The following is a 22441-nucleotide window of genomic DNA, read 5'->3' as shown; positions in this document are numbered from 1 at the left end:
ATACGTGCGCAACAATGGTACATGGGAAGGTGGGAAACATACGAACAAGAGGAAAATATACTAAACCCTCCGGTAAGAGAGATGAAATGTACTGACATGCAAGGGAATAACAAAATCTTAATTGGATAAATTTTGAAACATAAATCGCTAGACCAAACTTTCCAATGGGCGTGAAATATAGTTACAGTTATCAGAATTATCTCTGCTGAAACTCTATTTAGCAAGTGATCTACATTGTGATTCTACTGCAAAGATATTATTTTCTAAAAGATAGAGACAGTTAGACGTACATTTATTTTGGTGTTTTTAAAATATTTGTAAACTAACCTTTAAAAAAATAATAATATTTTATTCATAATTTTAGGACACGTGGTTTTTCAAAACAACCACTTATTTATATAAAAAAATGCCCACCGTTAAACTTTGGATCAAATATCGAAAGGCACCAGCTGTCGATGGTATCATGGTATAACCTCGATAAAAACCTCACCACCGTCCACCGTGTTGGGTGTGGAAATGTAGGGCAAGCGATGTGAACAAAACAGTAGTCCGACACGGTACCATTGTAATATGACCATCTGGTCCGGTTTATTGTTGCGGCTCGGTGGTGGTGGTGGTATTCTGATATTGCCGAAACCAATATAGCTATTACAACCAGCTTCGAAACGTAAGTTGCTGTTCCACGCCTAGGCTTTGTGTAGCTTTCGCTCCGGAGCCAATATTGCCGCCCCAAACCGGATGGTAGACGATTGTTTCCTGTGATAGTTGCTCTTGCTGTTACTATCTATTGCAGTGCCGGGGGAAAAGGTGCAGGAATTGTACAGGAAAATTGAAATCGTTAAACGTTTGACTGTGTGATCCCCGGTTTCGATACAGTTCGATCGGATGGACGATGGAACTGCACGGAAAGAAATGATATGTATTGCAAACGGTTGCATCGCGCCGTTATAACAATTAAGTTTAACAGCCAAATTGTATTACCAGAAACATGCTTTAAACACGAATAACGCTTAAACACGCTTCAGGGGTTGTCCGTTCATAGAACCGTTCGGTAGGCGATGAATTTCATTTGTTCATTTCCGTGTTTGTATCGGTCCCGGGACACCTAACAACCGAAACCGGGAACGAATCGACGTGGTGGGGGAGGCGTCCCTGGAGAAGGGGGACAAAATGGGCATCAGAGTGATGAATAAATTTTACTTCATTCGACGAAGGAGAGTTCCCGTGAGAACGAGTTTGTGTGAATTGGACGGGGAACGCTGGTCTGATTGTGTTTGTGCTTCGTTATGATTAACGGATCGCTTTGTACATTTCCGCCGGAAGCGAGTGTTTAGTATAATGATGTCATCCTAGCAACTGTGGCATGCGGTTTGCGTCGTGTGTGTTGCGTCAGCTTTCAATGGTGTGCCTGATGAAGTGCAATTGCATTAAGAAAGTTCGTCTATGAGCCGTCTGCGAATGGTGCAAATGTGGACGTATTATGCTTAGGACGAGGTGACTGCAAACGAGACGAGGCAAACTGGTGATTATTTATGATACTCCAGTTGCATCCTGCACTGCGTTGCATGTGTATATTACCCCTTGAATAAGCTCGCTTTTGTCCAACCGAGACAATGTTGCATTAATTTAAATTAATTGAAAATATGCTCAGGCCGCTTTCTTTCGCTTTGGCGTGCCTTGACACAGCCACTTATCGGAGGCATCTTTCGACTGCTGATTTTGTTAGGTTGTTTTAATTTAATCGATCCCGTTGCCAATTAGAAGGTAATACCGCGAAAGGTCAAATTAATTGGACTGCTTCGTTTTTCAACCAGAACGGCGCGTATCGTCGGGCGACTTCCGGGAGGAATGATGGAAGATAATTAATTGGCAGCTCACGGTTGATACGCCAATCGGAGCGAATGGTGGTAATTCGATCTTGTTTATTCAGCGATGTTTACACTTACAGCTATAATGTGGAACGTAGGTCTGCTTTATGCTAAAGATAGCGAGTGAAACTGTGTCTTAGGCAGCAGAGCGCAGATTGAACGGCATCTCCGACAATGCGTCGCTTCTTGGAAGTTGTCAAGGCTTTTAGTTGAGCGATATAAATTCGATGTCCCCAAATCAATGGAAACGAAGTACCCAGAAGCAGGTCCATCGTAACATGGGTAACGAAGCGACGACTATGCGCAATAGATATTCGAAGCATCTTAAAGGTGAGGTTCTACTACTTGGAAGTGATGAAGTGGAATAGAGTTGACTAAATTTAAAACGCTTCAGTAAACAAACAACTGATTATTGAGAGTGTTTTCAGCGTTACCACCTCTAAGAAGGTTCTCCGAATGTCTGATAGTGAGGAACGAATTACTGGATGTTTGTGCATGAGGAATCTTCTTAACGTATTCAACGCCATGTCCAAGTCATCATTTCCAATGCTATTGACCATACCTGTAGGAACAGGAAGTCACGCTATCTGCCGCTAAGTACAGACCGGTTAGAAACTATGTAATTATGCCAACGGATGGTGGTCAAAGCAAAAAGGACACTCTACTATCAGCCCCGCCGAGAAGAGCATAAGTGAATTTCGGTCCTATTTGCCAATCTCCCAAACCATGAAACCACAATGGCTCTCTGCTGTATGCTGCGTTCCATAGCGTAGCATGATTATACTTTCCATTGCAGATGCGGGAACGCACCCAACCGTGAGTAATCTCTTAATTATCTTTTAGGGTCCCCGTGGAGTGCTTTAACTATAATTCTGGCACGGGTATCTGGGTAGCGCCATATTAGACAGAAGCTCGCGTAGTTCAGGTATTCATTCGATTTGCAACCGGTTCAAAGAGCCCAAGGATTTTTAAGGACCCCTCCTATACCCCTTCCTCGTCTACCTTGGAGGACATTCGGACAACACCTTTGGAAATGGGTAATAATGGAAAAATAGACCATTACCTTGCCGTAAGCCGTAAGTCCGCCGTGCCGGATGTCATACTTCGGTGCATCCGCATTGCTCGAATCGGCCCACGGTGTGTGGCAGGTGGATGTGAGCGTCATATACCGTACACCGAGCGCATAGTAGATGCGCAGCACACCAAGCGAACCACCGAGCGAGTGGCCACCCTCGACACCGATTAATGAACACATTTGACGGTTTTTGTGCGCTTGTACGATATCTATCGAAAAAGGGCAACGAGACATGCTATTAATTAATGTCAACTGCACACGGTGACGGTGGCAGTTGGTAGTGCGCTGTAAATATTTGTGTAAAATGGCATCTACTTACCTAATAGGTTTAGATTTAGATAGTTTAGTGTCGTAATAGCACCAATGAGCTTGGAGGCTTTTGGCCATCACTTACCTAACATCGATGCACAGGATGTCAGATGGGGAGAGTATCGTTCTGTCAGTCTTTTAATTACATCTATCTGTTCCAAGGTGATTTGCACTGCATCCCTATGCTGTGCCTCGCAGGGCACGTAGGCGGCCCAAAACTGTGGGGAGAAAAGATGTAAAAGGCGATTGAAGGGTTTCATTCATTACGAATATTTCAATCGGAAATACAAATACACTCATTAAGTTGGTCAAAAACGAACGGAACTACAAGAACGGTAATGATTTTAGGTATCTGTTTTGGCAACCACATCGGTTGGTTGTATTGGTAGGATGAGCCAATTACAACCTTCACATCTCACGGCTTATGTTGTGTGGTTTTTCACGTTGATGAGATGAAATGATTTCACTAGAAGCCTTGCAGTTCGTATCATTTCCCTTGAAGTCTACATTAAGTGGATTAGAAACCGCGCCGTGGGTTTGGTTTGTTGTGTATACACAGTTAATGGAATGTAATCTGTATTAATTGATATTAATTACAACATCACTCCGGGAGCAACACCACGGCAAAGAGCAAGTGTAAGTGATGAACAGCCCCATGCTGGTTGGCTTTTTGTGACTTAAATAACCTGAAGTCCCTGCAGGGATAATGACACCCCAGCGTATCAAAAATGAATTGTCCTTATATTTCGCATCATGCTGATCAGTTCCATGCATGGAATGCAATCTTTTTTGTTTGTAATAACTTCATGATCCGTGTATGAATCCATTGTTTTTAATTATTTTTTTTGGAAAACTACTTATTCCAAGCTAGGTAATTATAGTGCGAACTGTGGATGTTTATTGCAAATGGCAGATTTTTACTACTCCGAACATTCGCCCTCACGAATTCCACGAAGCTCGTTAATTTACTCCTGCACATGCCTTTCTGTGGGGCAAACCGAAATTTAAAAAAAAATGTTAACCGTTACTAAAAATCCCAAATCTGCAACCGTCTGCACGTAAGTTCGTGCCTCTACCTGGCCAGCGCACATTAAAGAACCTTGTTTGCACTGTGTAAGGCCGTGCCTCCATTAATAGGGGACCCCATTAGACTCGGGGCTCCGGATCTGCTATCTCATTTCCAGCGAAGGTTAACGTTATCCAATTAATTGAATGCGATCCGGGTTGCGCACCGTCTTCGTCACGTTCCATCGGAGTTGCCGTGGTGCGTTTCCGTGAAGTGAAAATGAATATTTTCACCAACACCATTTGCTGTGTACGGCTAAAGCTTAGCTTAGCATCCTCAGTGCCCTGGCCTGGAAAGTCGTTCGCTTGTTGACTGGTTTTTTCATGGAGGGTTTTTTTTTTGTTTCAAGGTTACGCCACAGTCAAGCGTTACAGCAAACGGGTGGGCGACAAGCTTCGATGAAATTGCTTCCCATCAACCGGTACCGGTCCGGGTACTTCCGGTTCATCGGACGATCAGTTAGCGTACTTGTTATTGTTGTAGGATTTGCCGTTCGGCGAGATAAGGTAATTTGAACCGCCTTAAACTCGCGCTTCCAAGGGAAGCATGGACGTTTTTGGCATTTGTTTTGCATTTCTTTTCGCAAAGGATTGTCCCTTCACTCAGCTAGCCACCTTCCGGCGGGCTTCGGGTTATGTAATGGCCGATCGATAAGCCTCTTAGCGGGTGAGATCGAGATTAATTTACATTATTTTTCAATCAAACGGCCTGCCATCTCTACACCTACACAGTTTGATTAAAGCAACAGCATAGGATTGCTGGTTTTTTTTTTACAATTTTTAGGATCCAAATCGATTCAGAAAACAGTACAAGTGCGTACGTATGTTGAAGGTTTTTTTACCCTTCGTTCCTGCTGAATACAACTTGGGGAAAGATAATTTATTTTACTCAACCCAAACAAAAGCCGTGGAATGGAAAGAAGCAAACTCGCTGCTGTAGATAACGGATGGTTGGAAAAGGTTTTTAAAAGTTGTAACATTTTTATTCACTGCGCTGGAAGTTACACAAAGCTTTTTTCACCCACGGGAAAGGTTTGATTGAAACGAATGGCATCTAATCTGAGCCAGTTTGAATAAATTGATACACGCAACAGTAAGTTGTTCAAATTTAAATTTGATCAGAATTGGGATTGATCATTCAATATCGTCCATGAAATGCTTTTATATATTCACAATAAGTAAGTTAAACTGATTATTTTTTATAATTAGCTATTAAACAGTATTGGATAGAAAAAAAGTTTATAAATTATATCTACGTTAGATTTTGTTTCGTGAAGTCTACATTTAAGATGTTCTAATTATTCAAGATTATTGTATCGATTAGACTTCCAATCGAGCATTAACTAGAACAGTGAATAAAAGAGGGTTTTATGTGCTTATTTCAATTATAAATAATAGCTTTTACTAACCCCATTACCATCGTTTATAGGCGCATCGCTAGCATCACTATGATTGAAAATCTTGGTGCGTAAAAGTTTCTCTATCTCTCTCTCTCTCCTCTTATCGCGCTTGGTCTAAACCTTCCTACGCAACTGTGCTACCTCGGTTGCAATCGATATAAAATGTAATGACTCTTAAAATATATTAATAACCCCCTGAAAAGGTACTGTGATGAACGGTTTCGAACGATTTCGGGCTACCCCGGGGACCGGGGTCATGAAAATGTCGAGAAAAGCCGTTCGCAGGCGGATCTTTGGTTGGCGATCTCCAAGGACCTGTAAAGGTGATGAATTCGTTTGGAACAAACGAGATTTGATGAGTGTGCGGATGGATTCTGATTTTGATATTCAGATACGGACCAGGGAAAAGGAAGGTCTTCGAATTGGGACCGTTTGCGGGAGCTTTTGATTTGTTCGATTATGCTTTTTTTTGTTGAATGCTCAATAGAAGATGATTAAGCGACTGAATTGAACAAACGAGCGATTTGGTTCGTTGGTCAGGGAGATATTAAACGTGAATGATACGGAATGTAATGAATTTGGTGGAAGAGAATTATCGCAGTGGCGCATTAAAAACGTTTATTAGAGACTATACGACAGGTTGGACAACAACACCAGAAAAAAAAAAACGCAGATCCCGATCAGTCGATCAAAGCGCCCTTTTACTATGCGTTTAACGGCGGCACGTAAATGTTTGCTTTTTTATGAGCTATAATTTGCTAAATAACCCACATGATTGCATGCCGATGTGGCGATATAGCACAGTTTTACTACTTGCCGGCCGTTTACTTTTAAGCGAAAACGCTAAAAAACCCGGTAAGATCACAATGGTTTTAATAAAGCGGGAACAGATGAAGAATTTCATTTCGCCGATAGAGGTGGCAAAGTTCTTCGAAGTACATAAAATGCCAAGATAAATAGATATTTTTAACAGTATTATGAATGCCAGGTGTCTACGCCTGTTTGGACAATATTCCCATAGTAATGGTAGAGATGGCAAAAGGCAAACAAGACTGCTTATCGTTCGACGCCACAAAGTACACATAATCAAATGGAAGAACTGCAACTACACTAAACCTAACAAACGACTACAACCCAAGGTACTTAGGCAGGACAAATGCGAAAGTAACTCAACTAAAAGGAAGTTTGGATTGGTTTTGGTGCGTAGCCGTGGTACCCTCCCACATCCCACAACTACACCGTTGGTAAATTGAACAGAAGATTCAATTCTCCGCACCGGAAAAGAGTTCCATGCTAGCGTTAGCTTCACTGCTTCAGCTGTTTGTTTTTCTTTCCAGCTTTACCAGTGGCAGGAACTTTACTGTATTTCCGCGCAACAATGAAGCGGAGAGATGGTAACAAAAGTTAAGCAGCGAACGAACCGATGGTGGAGAGGAGAAAAGAAAAACTCCACCTCGAGATGGATCGCGGTTTGAGTACCTTTTTTTCCACTTGAACCGCTTGAAGGGTCATCGAAAAAGTTGCGGTTTTGGGCTGATTGAATGAAAAGTTTTGCTGCCCGAAAGTGGTGGTGGTGGCATATGGCGGAAACAAGCTTGATTAAAAATCAGGAACGAGCGCACGATATGGGGATTGATCAGGAAAAACCAAGAGAGCATGCAGCTCCAGTATGAGTTAGAAAGCGTACTGCAGCCTGGAAAATGGAAGAGAACATCTACCAGGAGTCGCCTTACCTGAGCTGAGATTCTACCACGCTTGAGCCGCTGCAAATCCGTATGACTCCAGGCACTCTTCGACCAGGGCAGTATCGTCTTGAGATCATCATCAAACCTGTTGGGGGAAATGGGAAGCAAAAACCACAGTTGGGACCGTTAGCTTCTCGTTGGCTTGTTTGGGTAGAAAGTCGGACTAAATTGAAAAAGTTACTAATTGGAACACAGTGACGGGAATGGAATGTGACAATCCTTGCTTTGGCAGCAGTGCACGATAAAGTGCAGGTTTTACTCACCGAAAATCGTTTAGCTGATTGTGTAGGAATTTCCGTATGTTCCACGGCAGATCGTTGTGACCATCGATTAAAGGCACTGTGTCGAGCAGCTGGGTAGCCACCTGCAGTCGTTCCGCGAGGGGCGCACCGGAGGATACCTTCAGGGCCAGCGGGACGGCTACTCCGGCCGCTCCGGCAATCAACAATATGGAGGTCACCGCAAGCCACTGTCTCGAAGGAAGATCCCATTCTAAAGGGGAGGCAAATGTTGTTTGATTAGTTTTGCTATCTCTCTGTAACAATCGTTGGCTATGATGGGTCTTGGGGAAGAAGATAGTGGGAAGTTTATTCTTGTGAAGATGGATTATAAAAAAGCAGAAGATCTTCATAAGCAAATGATTGATGATACAAACATCAAGTTGAACTGAACCCTAATACATCAAATGTAAGAGTTGTTAAGTTGAACATCTGCCAAAACTTCCTGCGTTTAAGTAGTTCACAAGCTACTAACAAGGTTGAGATGCCAAGACTAAACAGCTAATGTAGCAGCTGGATGTACAATCTCCGAAGACCTCATTAAGCTGGATATTGCTCTAATTTATGTATGTAAATCTCTTGTATCGCAATGATTGCACCAGGATCACTTTTATTTGCTCAGTCTTCTCAGCCCGCTCTCATGATATCTTATCGTCGCCCAAAGCAGAAAGAACGCAGGATTTCGCTTCCGAACGATGCTCTCTGTTTACTTGCGCAAAAATACATTGTCACTTAACGAAATGCAATTAATCCCCTTTTAGTCATGTTTGTGTGCAGTGAAATTGTTTACTACGAGCAATAAGAAAAAGGAAAATCCAGCAGCACGATCGAGCTGAAGCACTTTACTCTCTTAAAATGCGATGTTTTTGTTTGTGCAAAGAATTATCGCTTGCTTCCAGTTCGAGCAGAAGCCCATTACGCGCTGGGAGACCCTCTGAAGGAAGCTGAAATGCAACTCCCCCCCCACCATGGTTCCATGCTGTACGCCGGTCATGTCGTGCTGTCATCGCTAGTTCCGGCACCAGTGCGATGGAGCTTGGCGCTCCCACCAGCGCTGATTAGCATTTATTTGTTGCACAAAGTGTGTCCTTGGGAAACTTTGAAGTGAGGGAGAGTTTTAGTTTCGTCAAGAGGTACTGTGTTGGAAGGCAAAATTGCAACGATGTTAATTTGCGTCCTTTTGACGTCCACGATCGTTTCAACATTCGCTTGCTCCTGCTTCTGCTTAATCTTACACACTTTTTGCCAATTCACAGCGAGCGTTTAGCGTAGTTCTGTAGGGTGGTTTTTGTAGGGTTGTTTGGTTCGGGATAACTAGGACGGCCAGGACATGGGAAAAAGGTTAGATGGACTTCTGACAAACAACATTTTCAACCGTTCCAGGGTTATGCTGCAACAGATTTACCAAATCCAAGGGTGCTCGACGCTGGACCCAGAGGTACATTCATTAGCCGTAGGTACTTGGGTACGATTGCGTTTGGTCCACTTTCTGGTATTCGGGGAAACTCTTCGACGGAGATAAATGTTAAACATCACTCCTTCTCCATCACCCTCAGTTCCAGAAGTTCCTTCAACAGCAGTCCAGTCCAGCGAACATTGAACAATGTCCAACCGTTCCTGCACCGTCCAAATAAGAGAATGAGGTTATGTTGTGTTATGTCTACCCCTCCGAGTGCCTGTTTGCCTTGTTCCGCATGATGAATAATTTATTAGAAATTTAAATTTCCTCCCCTACTCTCCCTCTTAACGGTGTCTGTTGTGGTTATTTTAGCGCCTCGAATTGCAAAGCCATTATAGTTATTCTCCAGTGGCTCACCAATGCATGATGGTGTGAATCACGGCCAAAAGCTGCTCAAACAGTCGAGCAAAACTATTCAAATACGAACGCAAAGTTGTTGATTTCGTACCGTTCGTTAGTGGAACCACGGTTACCAGTTATTAATGATGGTCTAACCTCAAATTCCAAATCATTCCGATGGGAGTCAGAGATCTCCGGAACCGCAATATTCATGCCGTGGTTGGTAATAGTTTAATAAAGCAATCTTTCGATAATCATGCATTGGGAGCGAATTCCCAGAGTTGTAATTCCAATAGGCATCTTTGAATATTGTTCGCAAAATGTGGAGAGAAATAACATTGCAGTTGATGCAATTCTAAGCTATATTAATGCAACCTCACAGGACAAGTCTGTAACGGCCTTCTTCCCACTCCTTGACATACCAGCCGCATACTTACTCGACGATCCGGACCCGGTACTGCTGGAACCACGACTCGGACATTGGCGGTGTTTCCACGGGTGGGGCTGTTGTTTATTGGGCGTTCCGTTAAGGCTGCAGGAGGAAGGAAAACCATCACCACCCCCCATCACGCCACCCATCACGCCACTGGGAATGATGGTGGTTCCGGGGGCCGGTTCCAGCCCTGAGCCAAAGTACTGCGAGGGATTGAAGTTGAAGTTGCTGATCGAGTTGGAGAAGTGATGGTTGTGCGATGCAATGAGGTTGCTTTTTGTCGAGCCGGAGTACTGATTGATATTGCAGGAGCTGGCATGGTGGCCCACTCCACCACCCGCCGGATACTTGCCGCCCAGTCCGGAGAAGTGCCCCGACAGTGGCAAATCCCCGTTCGGCCCGATCGTGTTGTACTTCGCAGGAAGGTTAAGTGCATCGTAGTTGGGGATGTAGCCGGCAGCGACCGCGTCCGGATGGTGATGATGTTGGTGGTAGAGATACAACTGCCCCGCATCCATCGCTTCCTTCAACGGCACGTCAGATCCGGTCTCTCCGTACCGATCCTCTCCGCTCTGGTAGTAGTAGTGGTGATGTAGATAATTATCATCGAAGTAGTAAGGCGGATATGGCTTCGTGCCGGCCGGATCATTTCCATTCGGAAGCGAGGCGGCCGTGTTACCGTTCATCAGGTCCACCATCATAACCGGAAGCGGGTCGTTCAGTTTCGACTTGCCGTCGACAGGCATGCCCAATGAGCCGGAAGTTGTTTTACCGTTTGTCGACGATTTGGTGGATTTGAGTGTTGACTTTAGCGTGCCACTCAACGGACCGTTTGTGTTTGTGGCAAAGTTGAACAGATCCGGCTGATTCATGGTTCCGACCAGGCCGTCGACTTCACGTCCGTAGCTGATGTTGGCTGGGTTGGACTGCTGGTCCGTGTGCGTCGGTTCCGGTCCGGATGCAACAGGTTGCACCACACAACCGTATCCGTAGGATGGACGTCGGTTCAGTGGCGGTGGCGGAGGCGGTATCATATCTTCACTGTACGAATCGTCCTGCAAGCGAAAAGGAAGCATCATGATATGATGTTGCCGGACAAACACAGCAAATTCTTTGCATAACTGATATTGGTTTGCGCAAATGAACGTTGGACAGAGTGATTGGAATTTAGCTTGAACATCATTCCTGCCTCCATACAAAGTCTAGAAAATCTTGAATGTGTTGATTGTTCGTGTGAGAGTGCCGTGGTCAGAAAATTATACACATAAGAACTATTTTAAGCATGATGATGATGATATATTTTCGAGCATCATCATCGTGCTGAAGGAATGGGCAATTTCCCGTGTTCTTATCCATCCACAAATAACAACGGAAATGCATTTAGGATGCATCGTAAAAGAGTATGCATTTGCTTCAGCGAGAAAAAAGTATAGAACAATTCCGTAATCACATAATAAATGGCTTCGAGCGTGAAGGGAACTCATTTTTCTCGTTGATCTCTCCTGCCACCGTCAGCTTCCCAGCGTGTCGTTGCAGCCGTTCTGGGTTCGCGAGCGTGCATGGGACAAACTGGGATAGCTCCGGCACATTTAACGCATCTGTATCGCATCCGCCTTTGAGTTCGACCACGATTCCCAAAGACCGGAGATGCAACTAATGGTAATGTCCCGGTCGTGGAAAACCACAAAGCATACCGGAAAAGCACAACAGCAGTGATCCGTAGTGCTGCTGTGCGCTTTTTCTTACCTCGGCACTTTGCAGCATGGCAGCAGAGAAATGATCTGACTGCGCCAGATGGAGCGGATATTTATGACGTTGGGCCATAATGGAAATGAAGAGAATAAATGCCTCCGGAGCAGGGAAATGAAATGGTACAGCGAGGCCACAGTAGGCCGCGTGTCGTGTTGTTCGGTCTATCTGCAGAAGAAGAGGAGCACTCCGATTCTTGTAATGTTTTGTCTTTCCCGTGATTCCCCTTTTCCGTTTTGCGCTCTTGTGCCACCATTTTCACAATCCCACAAAACACACGCCGACGTCGCAGGCCGTCATTTTTCATGTCTCTGGTGCTTTTTTTTGTTGTTCTGTGTTGTAATTTCCTCGCTTTTTGACATTCTTCCGTTGTTATGAGGGTACCAGTTAACAAGCTTTCAAATTCGCGACAGATCTTCGTGCATCTTTTTGACTCCTTTCCGTTTCAGAACGGCTTTCGGTTCGGCTTGGCCTTGTTTTAAGATTAAAATTGTGTCGGATTGCTGATGAAGAAAAATGGAAAATCGCTGGTTGAAAGGAGCATTTAGCATCAAAAACCGAGAGTCGGACCAAAAAAGCGTTAAATATGGTTCAGAAAACGTAGGAAAAAGACAGTGAAAGATCATCAATTGAGTTGGTCTACGACCATCCAGAGGGTTGCAGCATGTTGCTTTATCACGTCTATAGTTGGAATTAACTTTCCACTGGTTTTGCTTTGAGTTTCATTTTCGTAGTTAATAATACGCTTAGAAACGTGGAGAAACCTTATGACAGTGGAGCTTTATTTACAACGCTTCTGTATCAAGCTCATTAAAACAAATTGTTCAATTAGCTTAATGAAGTGATGCAATAATCACATTTTTCATCAGCCTAAACGGGATGCTTCTAAATAACAACAAGGAGTTTGTTTACTTTCAACAAATCCTCGATTGTATGAAAATCAATTGAAATCGAAAGGAATATTTACCTTTCGTTCCATTCTTGTTTAAAGCTTTTTTGAGTACCACAGTGTTTGTCCTTGGGGAAAGCTTTCCGGATGGTTTCAATCGCCCCGCCCTGGAAGGTCACGTTTTGAGTACATCTGGTCAATGCTAAACACATTTTAGTACAGCTGCTCGTAATAATGCCAGCCGATAAAATTGAAGAACTGTGCAGAAGTTCTATTTCCTACACCTTCTTCAATTCCATTTTTACATCAATCGTCCTATTTACTTCGAGACATTTGGTCGAAAGTGTGCACCGGGTAACAAATTGTGATTGCAATGCCGTAACAATTTTGTTTGCTTGTGTTGTTTCTCCGCTCCTCGGATTGGTTGTGCAAGAAAAAGCCCTGTTTTATGTTTATTTACACGTTGAGCTGCTTCGTGACCTGGTCTGGTGGGAGTGCATTTTATGGCATTCAATAAAAAGCCCATGAAACAAATATTGTACTGGGTACGGGTGAACGGCGAATCGGTCTAACACAAGTTTTGAGGATGGAATGGCATGAACCAACACCATATAACATTGCTCTCAACATGCCAGATGGACGGAGATTCCTCAGAATTGGGTGTTGATCACGAGAAATAGTTAGCAATTCCTGGTTTTCCGGAATCAAACTGCACATCGTGCACGAGGTAAACTATTGTTTTATGATCCGGAACTAGGGTCCTTCCCTCCACAGTTTTGATTCTTCACAGTGTGCATAGTTATCGCAGTGCCTGCGTCATGATACTCTTCTGGGAAATAGTTGCATTTGAGAAGGCAACGTGTTAGGCGAATAAATTAGCCAATGAAAAAGGTGAGTTCTCGGTGTTTATTAAATTTCCGTCGGAATTCCCTTCGCGCTTTTCGCTATGCTTCACGATCCTTTACTTTAACTGTTTAGATTGCATATTTTGAAACTAGGGATATTACTTGCTTCTATTCGTTTCTATGCTTTAAACGTTTTACTGGTAGCTTAGCTCAGAATATTAAAGCAATAAAAAAAGGTAAGATCTTCTTGTTTTCGATTTCACAACTACACACATATGCAAAGGGAAAAATGGATAGAAATGCATTTAACTATTGCTTTAAAAACACATCGTCGAAAGACATTAAAAATTCCATTAACGGCGACAAAGCGACTACCGTGGCTGAGAGATGTTATGCAAACGGGTATGAATGGAATGCAAAACGTTGCATAAAGAGCGAACAGCAGCTCTTTTTCTACCTTAGTTCCAGTTTCAATGTTCCTTATCTAAGTCTAGTCAGATTTATCCTTTATGGCGCATGTTTGACCTGATTGTACAAAGTTTATATTTTGCACTGGGAATTGTGTCGGCTAAATTAGAGAAAAGCTTTCATTGTAGCCCGAAGGAATTTGTGCATCAGAGAATTGAACTGGTCGTGTGATGGTTGAAGCATTTTAATAACAAAACTTATTAGTGTGAAAAAACTTTGTGGAATGGATTAAAACATGAACGGAAGGTATTATGTGCAGATGATGGATATTCATTTCTTTGCGACAAACAAATTGTTTTCTAAGGAAATAAATAATTTATTACAGCCCTACAAATCCAGGACAGGGCAGGTAAACCCTTATTCCCCAAAAATGAATACCTTTCTTGATCAATAAATCTGGATTGTCCCAAAATGCCATGAAACGTTTGAGAAGTCCCATACACTTCCGGGGAATCTGGGGAATGAGCCTTCAGAATGGAAACAATTTCACCGATACTATCGGAATGCAACAGCTACGGGCCAGCTGGGGCGTGAAAATGGAGTGCCAATTTGCAAACGGAGTTCTCCATCTCTTCATCCCGCAAACCTCGAAAGTCCTCACATCTTGCACCAAGGCGCTGCTGTGTACGTTTTCTCAACTGAATGCTTCTTAGTTTCGGAATCCCCCCGCCTGTAACTGACTTCCCTGCTTAGCCCCCGGAACTTGGATCAAAACAAGAATTTGCAATTTCCTATCCACGTTCGCTCTTCATTGGAGAAAGGACATTCCATAAATAATACTCCGAAAACCATGGCCGCAAAATGGTATGGTCAATAAATTTTGTCCATGCCAGAATAGAGCTCACCGGGATAGAGCTTGAGCATTGCAATCGAACGGTCGGTTGGGTAAGCTTCCAATAATTTATGACCGGAAGTAGCCATCGACGACATTCACTCATGGGAGGGAAGTGCCACGGTGGATGAGAATATTGTTCAGGTTTTGAGGATCGCAGGAAAAAAAGGGAAAGTGCTTCGTTTTTCAGATCTGTTTTGCTTTCCGAAGCGATAAAGTTTTGTTTTCCTTTCTAGTTTTACTTCGCAGGAGATAAATAACTCCTCCTATGCCGTTCGTCCCTGTCGGATGTCTGGTTACATGTGAGTCTAGATTTAGGGGATAAGAACTAGAACCACTTGTAGGAGGACCCTTCGGTGTTAAAGCTTGTGCAGGTCATGTCTGTGTGGGTCATGTGTTTATGTTTTTACTTTTCCGATTGGGCTTGACAGCTGTCACCTTTGCCGGAAGTAGAAAAAGAGATCCTTTACACAAATGAATGGGAAATGGGGAATATTTCCATAGTTCTTCAAGTTCCTAAACTGTTGAGATGTGTTCGGAATACCAATACGGAGCTAGTTGATGTGGGTAACCGGATATCTAGAAGTAACTCAGAATAGTCTCTTGAAAGTAGTACAAGAATATTATCTTTAAATATATTCTTTTTTACGCTATTTGTGTGAACCTTAGCCAAACACACTTCAAACGAAACAAGATGTAGTGTGTAGATGACGTGCAAGCTTACCTCGGCATAATTATCACCCCGAGGATACGATCCATGCTGGCAGTCAAACGAAAGCACGTTGGCCGCCACCTTGCAAGCATTTCCGGTGACTTTTCCGGGTCCAGTTGTTGCTAGCGGCGGAGGTGGTGTAGGAGTTGGAGTCGAAACGGACGAGGTCGGCACGGATGCACCCGTTATACTCGAGTGTCGTTGCATCGCCGTGGTCGCGAGGCTCAAGTCACCGGTTGATGTGGTCAGATGCTAAGAGAGAAGTAAATAAGAGCAGGAACGGATGGGTTAATTGTACCATTTGCACCATTTTCACAGTGTAAGAATGTTGGGGATTTTGGAGCCGTAAGCCATTTTCGTTGCTGTGAGCTGTGGTCGTGGTGTTGATGAGTTGAGGAGAAATTAAACAACAGCATTGGAGTGGCCTTTGGCGTGGAGTTTTCGTAGGAAGTCCCACATGAGAGCATGTCGAAAATGATACGCATTGCACGCGACTCCTCTTGGAACATACTGCGTACGAAAGGTCGTTTATTTTAGCCACGAAGCGGCAACGATGATGGCGCTGCTAATGGAACACCCGAAACTACCCAGAAAATGATGCAAAATGCAGTCTTCAACCGTTTCAGTTAAAAGGTCGAGTTGAAGAGTTCCAAAAGGAGGGGATTCAACAGTTCGTAGCACTGGCTCCGTGACATGCTGGTGGAGTTTTCATTAGCAAATTAGTTTTCTCAAGCCTTTTGCCGTCATTATGCCTCAGAAATCGTTGATGAAGAGCGTCCTACCCGTGCGATCGTCATTTGTTGTTCCAAAGCTGGCACGAAGAAAGTTAATTGTTTCTCGCATTGTGGAAATTTGATACCATCCGTTTATGCTATTGCTGCTTCCACTCTCGAAACAGTTGAAAATAGGCCGTTTAGCTGCCGGGTCTGTTGAATTCAAAGCAATTCTCTAGTCACTTTAATACCGTAGGGGGTCACTTTAATGTGTTACGGGGGGTCTCCTTTGTTCTTGGAATCCTATATCGGAAGAAGCAGGGAAGCGTCTATTGTTATGCTGTTTTCCACTTCGATTTGCGTACACTGGGGTTGCTATGGGAGATGGAACGTGTTGTTACAGTACATCAAAAAGCCCGGAGGAACATCTAGTGAGCTTTCATCTCGTTGTACGTCGAACGGTTCGCGACAGGTACGTAAGCGTAATATAAGCAATTTCACGGCCCGTTTCAAAGTCTTCGCCAAATTGCTCCAGGCAGTGCGGTCGCAAAGTCTTTTCCCGTTCTAAGATCTTACGCATATCGTTTAAGGAGCGAGGCGTCAAAAGCAGGAAAAATATGTCGATAACATTCCACAATTCTTGGTGATCAATACGACCACACCAAACACACACGTACAATCGGATGAAAATAAAATCACAGCCGAAATGAAACGTAACGAAACGCATAAACACTTACCAATTTTCCCATGGAGCCAAACTTCTTCTGACGGTCCTTTTCCAGTCGCAATAGAATCTGTGCATTCTGCTCGCACGTGTAGGTGTGCTGGCGTGGATTTTTCCTGTCCAGGCTGTACTGATATAATGGCCTTAATGGATTCGGTATTATCTGTAAATATTTGATTCGGTGAAAATCGAAACAGAACGACATGAGCGTACAGAAGCGAGAAAAGAATAATGTGTTGTGAAAAAGCGAGCGGCTAATAAGAGCAGCGTGTGAAATGGGAAAAGAGACAGCAGCGTATGAAATCGGAGAAGATCCTTAAATTGGTTTGGAAATAGCCCTATCAGCCAGATAAAACGTTCAGAGTAATGTGAACTAACTTGGTATAATGTAATGGGGGACTCGGTCTTGAGGGCATCTACCCCATTGCCATCAAGAGTGTAGAGTAATGTTAGATTCTTTGCCAAATGCTTCACGGTACACAGGAAGGTTGACCAAACTTTGGGTTGACATGCGGACAAACACACCAAACCGAGAGCTAATTGGGAGGAACATGCCGGCAACAGTCATGGAATGATAGATTAGGAAAGCGTATTAGTGACACTTTCACACGTCCACACATCCTGTTCGATTCGAGTGTTAGATGGAAAGAGTAAAACACCATCGGCTATTTTGTTGAGTGTGTTCAGACCAACAGCCTGGGCCACTGGGAGCAAATATGTGTTTGATGTGTGAATGGTACCATTAGGCATGGTTATTGGTCAATTTGTGTAATTGTGAGCTTGATTTTGAGCAGCGAGAGAAGATCCTGTGTGGTTTGGAAGCGATAGCAAGTGGCCGTAAGCATTCGAATTTGCCTTCACAAAATGGAAGGGTGTTGATAGCCAAAGCTGATAGACTCAAGAGTTTGAGAGCAATGGAGCCATTGAGTTGATGCTTTTGGTCTTTAAAGTGTTTAGCTCTAATTGAAGATCGAAATGGAGTTTGATTACAGTTCTGGTGTCGCGTTGTACTGTTTTGATGAAGGTATTAATGGTGAATTTGATATGCCAGTTTGGGAAGGTCGCAGTGAAATTCGTGTGAAAAAATACTATCGTTCCTCGTCATGGAATCGATTTTTCATTCATGATACTCTCGAGTAAGAGAAATTGTTTTAATATTAAATGAACTCCACTGTTTGAACAATTTCGTACAGCAGTAAGAGAAATACCCAAGCAGTAATTGCATCTGATAAATGTTTATATTCCAAGAAAAACTTTTCATGCGGGAATGTTTATTCTCCTGGGGAAGACAACATCTCGGAGTGGATTTCACAACAGTCAAGCCACTTTTGACAGCTTCTCCTGTGTCATCAACTTGACCTGCGAAAACCACCATTAAAGGTCAGCGTCTATTTTCGGCAGTTTTCACACCAGCACCAAACGGGAATGCTAAAGAATCGGTCTAATCGACGTCCTTGAGGAAGCAATAACGGCACTCGACACTCCCTCCCCTCCAGAACGTTGAAAGATGGATTTTCAATTTGGATCTGAGACGATAAGACGAAATGTTTAATCTAGCTTATTCCATTTCCACTCCCACTACAGCGCGTGGCTTTGAAGACTTCTCAGCCATTGGCGCCGGTAACTTGAAATCGCACTTCGTTCGCTTCAATTCCATTTTCATTTTTTCCTCTTTTTCCATATTTCGCTCAAAAAACACAAACATTCCATCCACGGTTAGTGCTTTTCCATCCTTGTGACTCACGCAACAGCTTCTGGGTGGGCATTATCGACGTAATATTTCGCCCTCGGCGCTAACTTCTCATTCTTATTTTCTTGGGGAACTTCTTGTCCGGAAGTATGATGATAATGTGATTAAGAAAATTAATTACAAACTCCCATACCACCACAGTTCGACCCTGACGTCTGCTGACGGCAAAAGAAGTCATCAGGTCAGATTCAATGTCTGGGAGGCTTTCGTTGTTCCCCGCGGTCGGAGGTGGTCTTGTTGGTGGTCAATGTCGGAGTGTCAAGACGCTGGTCGATCTGTTATATAAATGATATCGACCCGACGGAAACGATTATCGACTAAAAATAGTAGAATCTGTGAAATTACTTCGTGTCCGTCGGAGGGAATCTTCCCACGGTTAAGAAGATTAGAAAACGATTCTGTGACAGGGATTTTTTGTTCGATGTCCAGAGACACATTAATTTTTATATCCCGAGCAGCGTGATGTGTTTATGGGATTGTGAAAGATTAAACAAGAGATTAGTTGGAACGTCTTAATGGAAGTTGGTTTCAATGTGGGGACGATGCGAAGACCGTCTTAGTATTACGTGGAAAGTGTACAACACATTCAATTCCTACCCAAGCTTTTGTCATTAAAGAATTGTCCAACTCAGTATGAGTTATTGTACAGAAAGGTCATAAATCACAGACTCCTATTTGTTCAATGCATTATTCGTGGAATGCTGGAAAAATAATAGCCTCTGTCATAGGCATCAGCTCCAACTTTAATCCTGTTCTATTTTCAAAAATGTTATCAAAGCGAACGTCAATGATTAACAAACCAGATCGGCCACTTCCCAGCCCAACCCATGCAAACTCAGCAACATCTAACGTTTGCTAACGAATGGACTAAAGCAGAAGATGTGAAATATGGGACCGAACAGACGGAAAGAGAAGGAAATTCCTGTAATAATGACTCACTTACCTCCGTTTCCGCGTCACAGCTGCACAGTGACAGCGTGCTCAATCCGCCCGCTCCTCGTTTGAGGCTGTTCCGACTCCCGACCGGATCCTGATGGTTGCTGCTGGTGGCATTTTTCAATATCGAACCTCCACCAGCACCGGCACCACCGAAACCACCGGCGCGCGTCAACGTGGCTGTGGCGGCCACCGTGGCAGAGATGGGGTAGATGGACTGTGTCGGTAGGACATTGTGGGCTTGCGCCGGCTGATGGTGTTGATGCTGAAGCACACGATAGTGAGTGTGATGTTTGTGGCGATGGTTTTGCTGGTGCTGCTGATGCGGTTGTTGCGGAGGATGCTGGTAGTCGGACTGGGACGAGGAGCAGGTTGAGTAGCTATCGTTGTCATGGTGGCATGGCTGGGCGGGCAGTTGTCGAGAGTACTCGCGCAGCTTCTGCTGGTGAAGTAGGACCTGCGATTTTATCATGTGATCGGTGTTATTTACATTTAAATTGGATTTGCCACCGTAGCTGTTGCGGAGCGTGTGGAAGCGTTTAAAATCGTCGCTGAGCGAGGCTTCCGTTTTGACGGTGGGTGCTAAATTTGTCCCCGGAGGTCGGCCGCTGCCGCCTGGTTCGAGTGTGTGTGGCGTTTGTTCCGCTGGGCCGTGGGATGTCGATTGGGAGGTGCTACTGCTGGAGGTTTTCGACCAGCTCTTGGCCAGACCGGAACCGGCGCCGGATCTCGTACAGGTCGTTTCGGTCGGTTGTTGTTGCTGCTGCTGCTGCTGATGATGACTAAAGCTACCGCCGTACTCCACAGGACCATTAGAGCCTCGGTCCAGAGTGCTTGTGTTGGATTTTTTCAATCGCTGATGATGACTATTGTTGCGTTTCAACGAACCACCCGAGCTGGATCCAGCGCTCTTGCTGGCCGCATGACCGTGTTCGGTGGCGTTCGATCCCGCAGAGTGCAGCACCGACGGGGATTGCACTGATTGCGGATCGATCTTGCCGTTGTGTTTGTGCAGATAGCTCTGTTTGGTGCGATTAATGTCGGTCATTTTGTGATGCGTCGCCGGTTGGGCTGGTGTTCGGGAGGAACGTGGATCAATGTGATGTGTATGTGTTTCTGTTTACCAACTTTTCGCTGGTACAACACTTCAGTTCAATCGCTTTACGCTTAGCACCATTCGTAGACTTGGATTACTTGCTATCATAATTCGTGTGACTTCAAGCGCATGGTGTTGATGTAGAACACAATGTACAACTCACTGAACATACTAAGAGCATCGCTATTGAAGAATCAAAGTATATGAAGGTTATATAGGAGAATGTCAAAGAAACTTTTTATCATATTCAACTCTTTTCTCATACTTTTGCCAGCAACCACAAGAGTGACCTAAAACCAGTCACATCAATGTTATCGTTGCACAGCCAATGTTCGTAGAATTTAAAACTCACGGTCGACATTAACACGAAGGTCGACCGAAACGGAGCAAAAGACCAATGGAAACCCCTGCCGGTGGTCAGTTGTTTATCGTGGAAATGGAAGGAAAATGTGAAACAAGCTAGCAACGTACGAACGGATTAACTTCCAGGTGCATCGGATTACGACGCGTGACCGTTGCTAAGGCGAAGGTTAAAAACATCCCTAGGAGATACTGGAGGACCACTATCAGTCCTTTCCAGATAAAGTGGCCGACTTAAGCAATGTGCATTGGCTTGTGAATATTTTACATTCTCAGGAACGAAATCTTCATGAAGGTGTGGTCCTTCAGGTTCAGGCTAAGGTCAACGATTCGCTGTTGGTTTGTGCTAGAGTTTGTGTCCCATTACGATCATGTCATACCAAATTCGGTTCCACAACGTCCCTTGGTTCAATCGAATATTCTGCTCTAATTCCCTTTCATTCGCCCTTTTATTCCAGAAGTTTCCTCTCTTATGGTTCTGCAACATTACTTCAATTATGCTTTCAACCAAAGATCATTCGAGTGGCGTTTTGGGTTAATGGTTTGGCATCCCTGTTTTGCCGCAAATCCTTCCCAGTGACGGCCAAAGGTAACCAGCAACCCTTATTTCTGTTACCATGGGGAGTCCCGTGCGTTGCTTCCTTTCGCCCATTTTGTTGCCAGTCTTTTGGTGCAATCGACTTGAGAAAAGTTTTTCCTTATTTGTACTAGGACGCTTGGGGCAGGTTTGGAGGGATGCTTTACTGTTTGAACATTCGTTGCTTAGTGGTTGTAAGCCACGGCGCTGGTCAGCAGTATCATAGGTAAAGGCTTCGCTTGAGCTGATGTCGACATGTAACGGGAAGTACTTCGTCCATTCCAATTGATTTCCCACAGGGTCGCCGGGATTCATGGCAAACCTGCAATGTACGGAGAAAGAAACTTGTCGAAGATTTATGCAAGCAATGGTCAAATATCTTATCGGTGTTGGTGATGTGTGGCTGATGGTGTTTGTCTGAATATTGATGACCGGTTTGGGCTGGACGTGGGGTTTGGAATGGTTTGCTCAGCACAAAGCGTGTTAATATATTTACTTAGGACTTGGGAATATGTTTGCCCACGAAACAATACATTGGATTATGCCAACATTCATCGATAAATCAAGCAATATTGCAGGAAAAATATATCGCGTCATGAAATTGATACAACGAACGCTGACAACTATGCAAAGCGCTATTTCGACAGTTATTGGACTGTTCTTGTCAGTTATTTCATCCAATACAGAACGTATTAAAGAATACTATAGGATAATTTAATTGATTTATGAAGCGTATGGCACATCATGAAATGAGGTATTTTCAGGAAATTATTGATCACGGTTGGTTGAATTGTTTAAACAATCATACGAAACTCATTT

General features: G+C 43.9%; 1 protein-coding gene across 1 annotated transcript in view; it reads right to left on the bottom strand.

Annotated features, from left to right (window-relative positions):
- Nucleotides 1–20637, bottom strand: part of LOC128715437 (uncharacterized) — a 35208-nt gene extending 14571 nt beyond the window's left edge. The window contains exons 1-8 of the mRNA XM_053810336.1: nt 19597–20637; nt 16917–17066; nt 15479–15718; nt 9976–11026; nt 7726–7954; nt 7451–7547; nt 3338–3470; nt 2932–3152 (exon numbers count right to left, since the gene is read on the bottom strand). Of these exons, the coding sequence (XP_053666311.1) occupies nt 2932–3152; nt 3338–3470; nt 7451–7547; nt 7726–7954; nt 9976–11026; nt 15479–15718; nt 16917–17066; nt 19597–20637 (3162 nt within the window). The remainder of the gene's footprint in view (nt 1–2931; nt 3153–3337; nt 3471–7450; nt 7548–7725; nt 7955–9975; nt 11027–15478; nt 15719–16916; nt 17067–19596) is intronic.
- Between the last annotated feature and the right edge of the window lie 1804 nt (nt 20638–22441).

The sequence above is a fragment of the Anopheles marshallii genome, chromosome 3 (assembly GCF_943734725.1).
Source record: "Anopheles marshallii chromosome 3, idAnoMarsDA_429_01, whole genome shotgun sequence".
Classification (NCBI taxonomy): domain Eukaryota; kingdom Metazoa; phylum Arthropoda; class Insecta; order Diptera; family Culicidae; genus Anopheles; species Anopheles marshallii.
The sequence above is the reverse complement of the archived record's forward strand: the minus strand, read 5'-3'. Positions and strand labels throughout refer to the sequence as shown.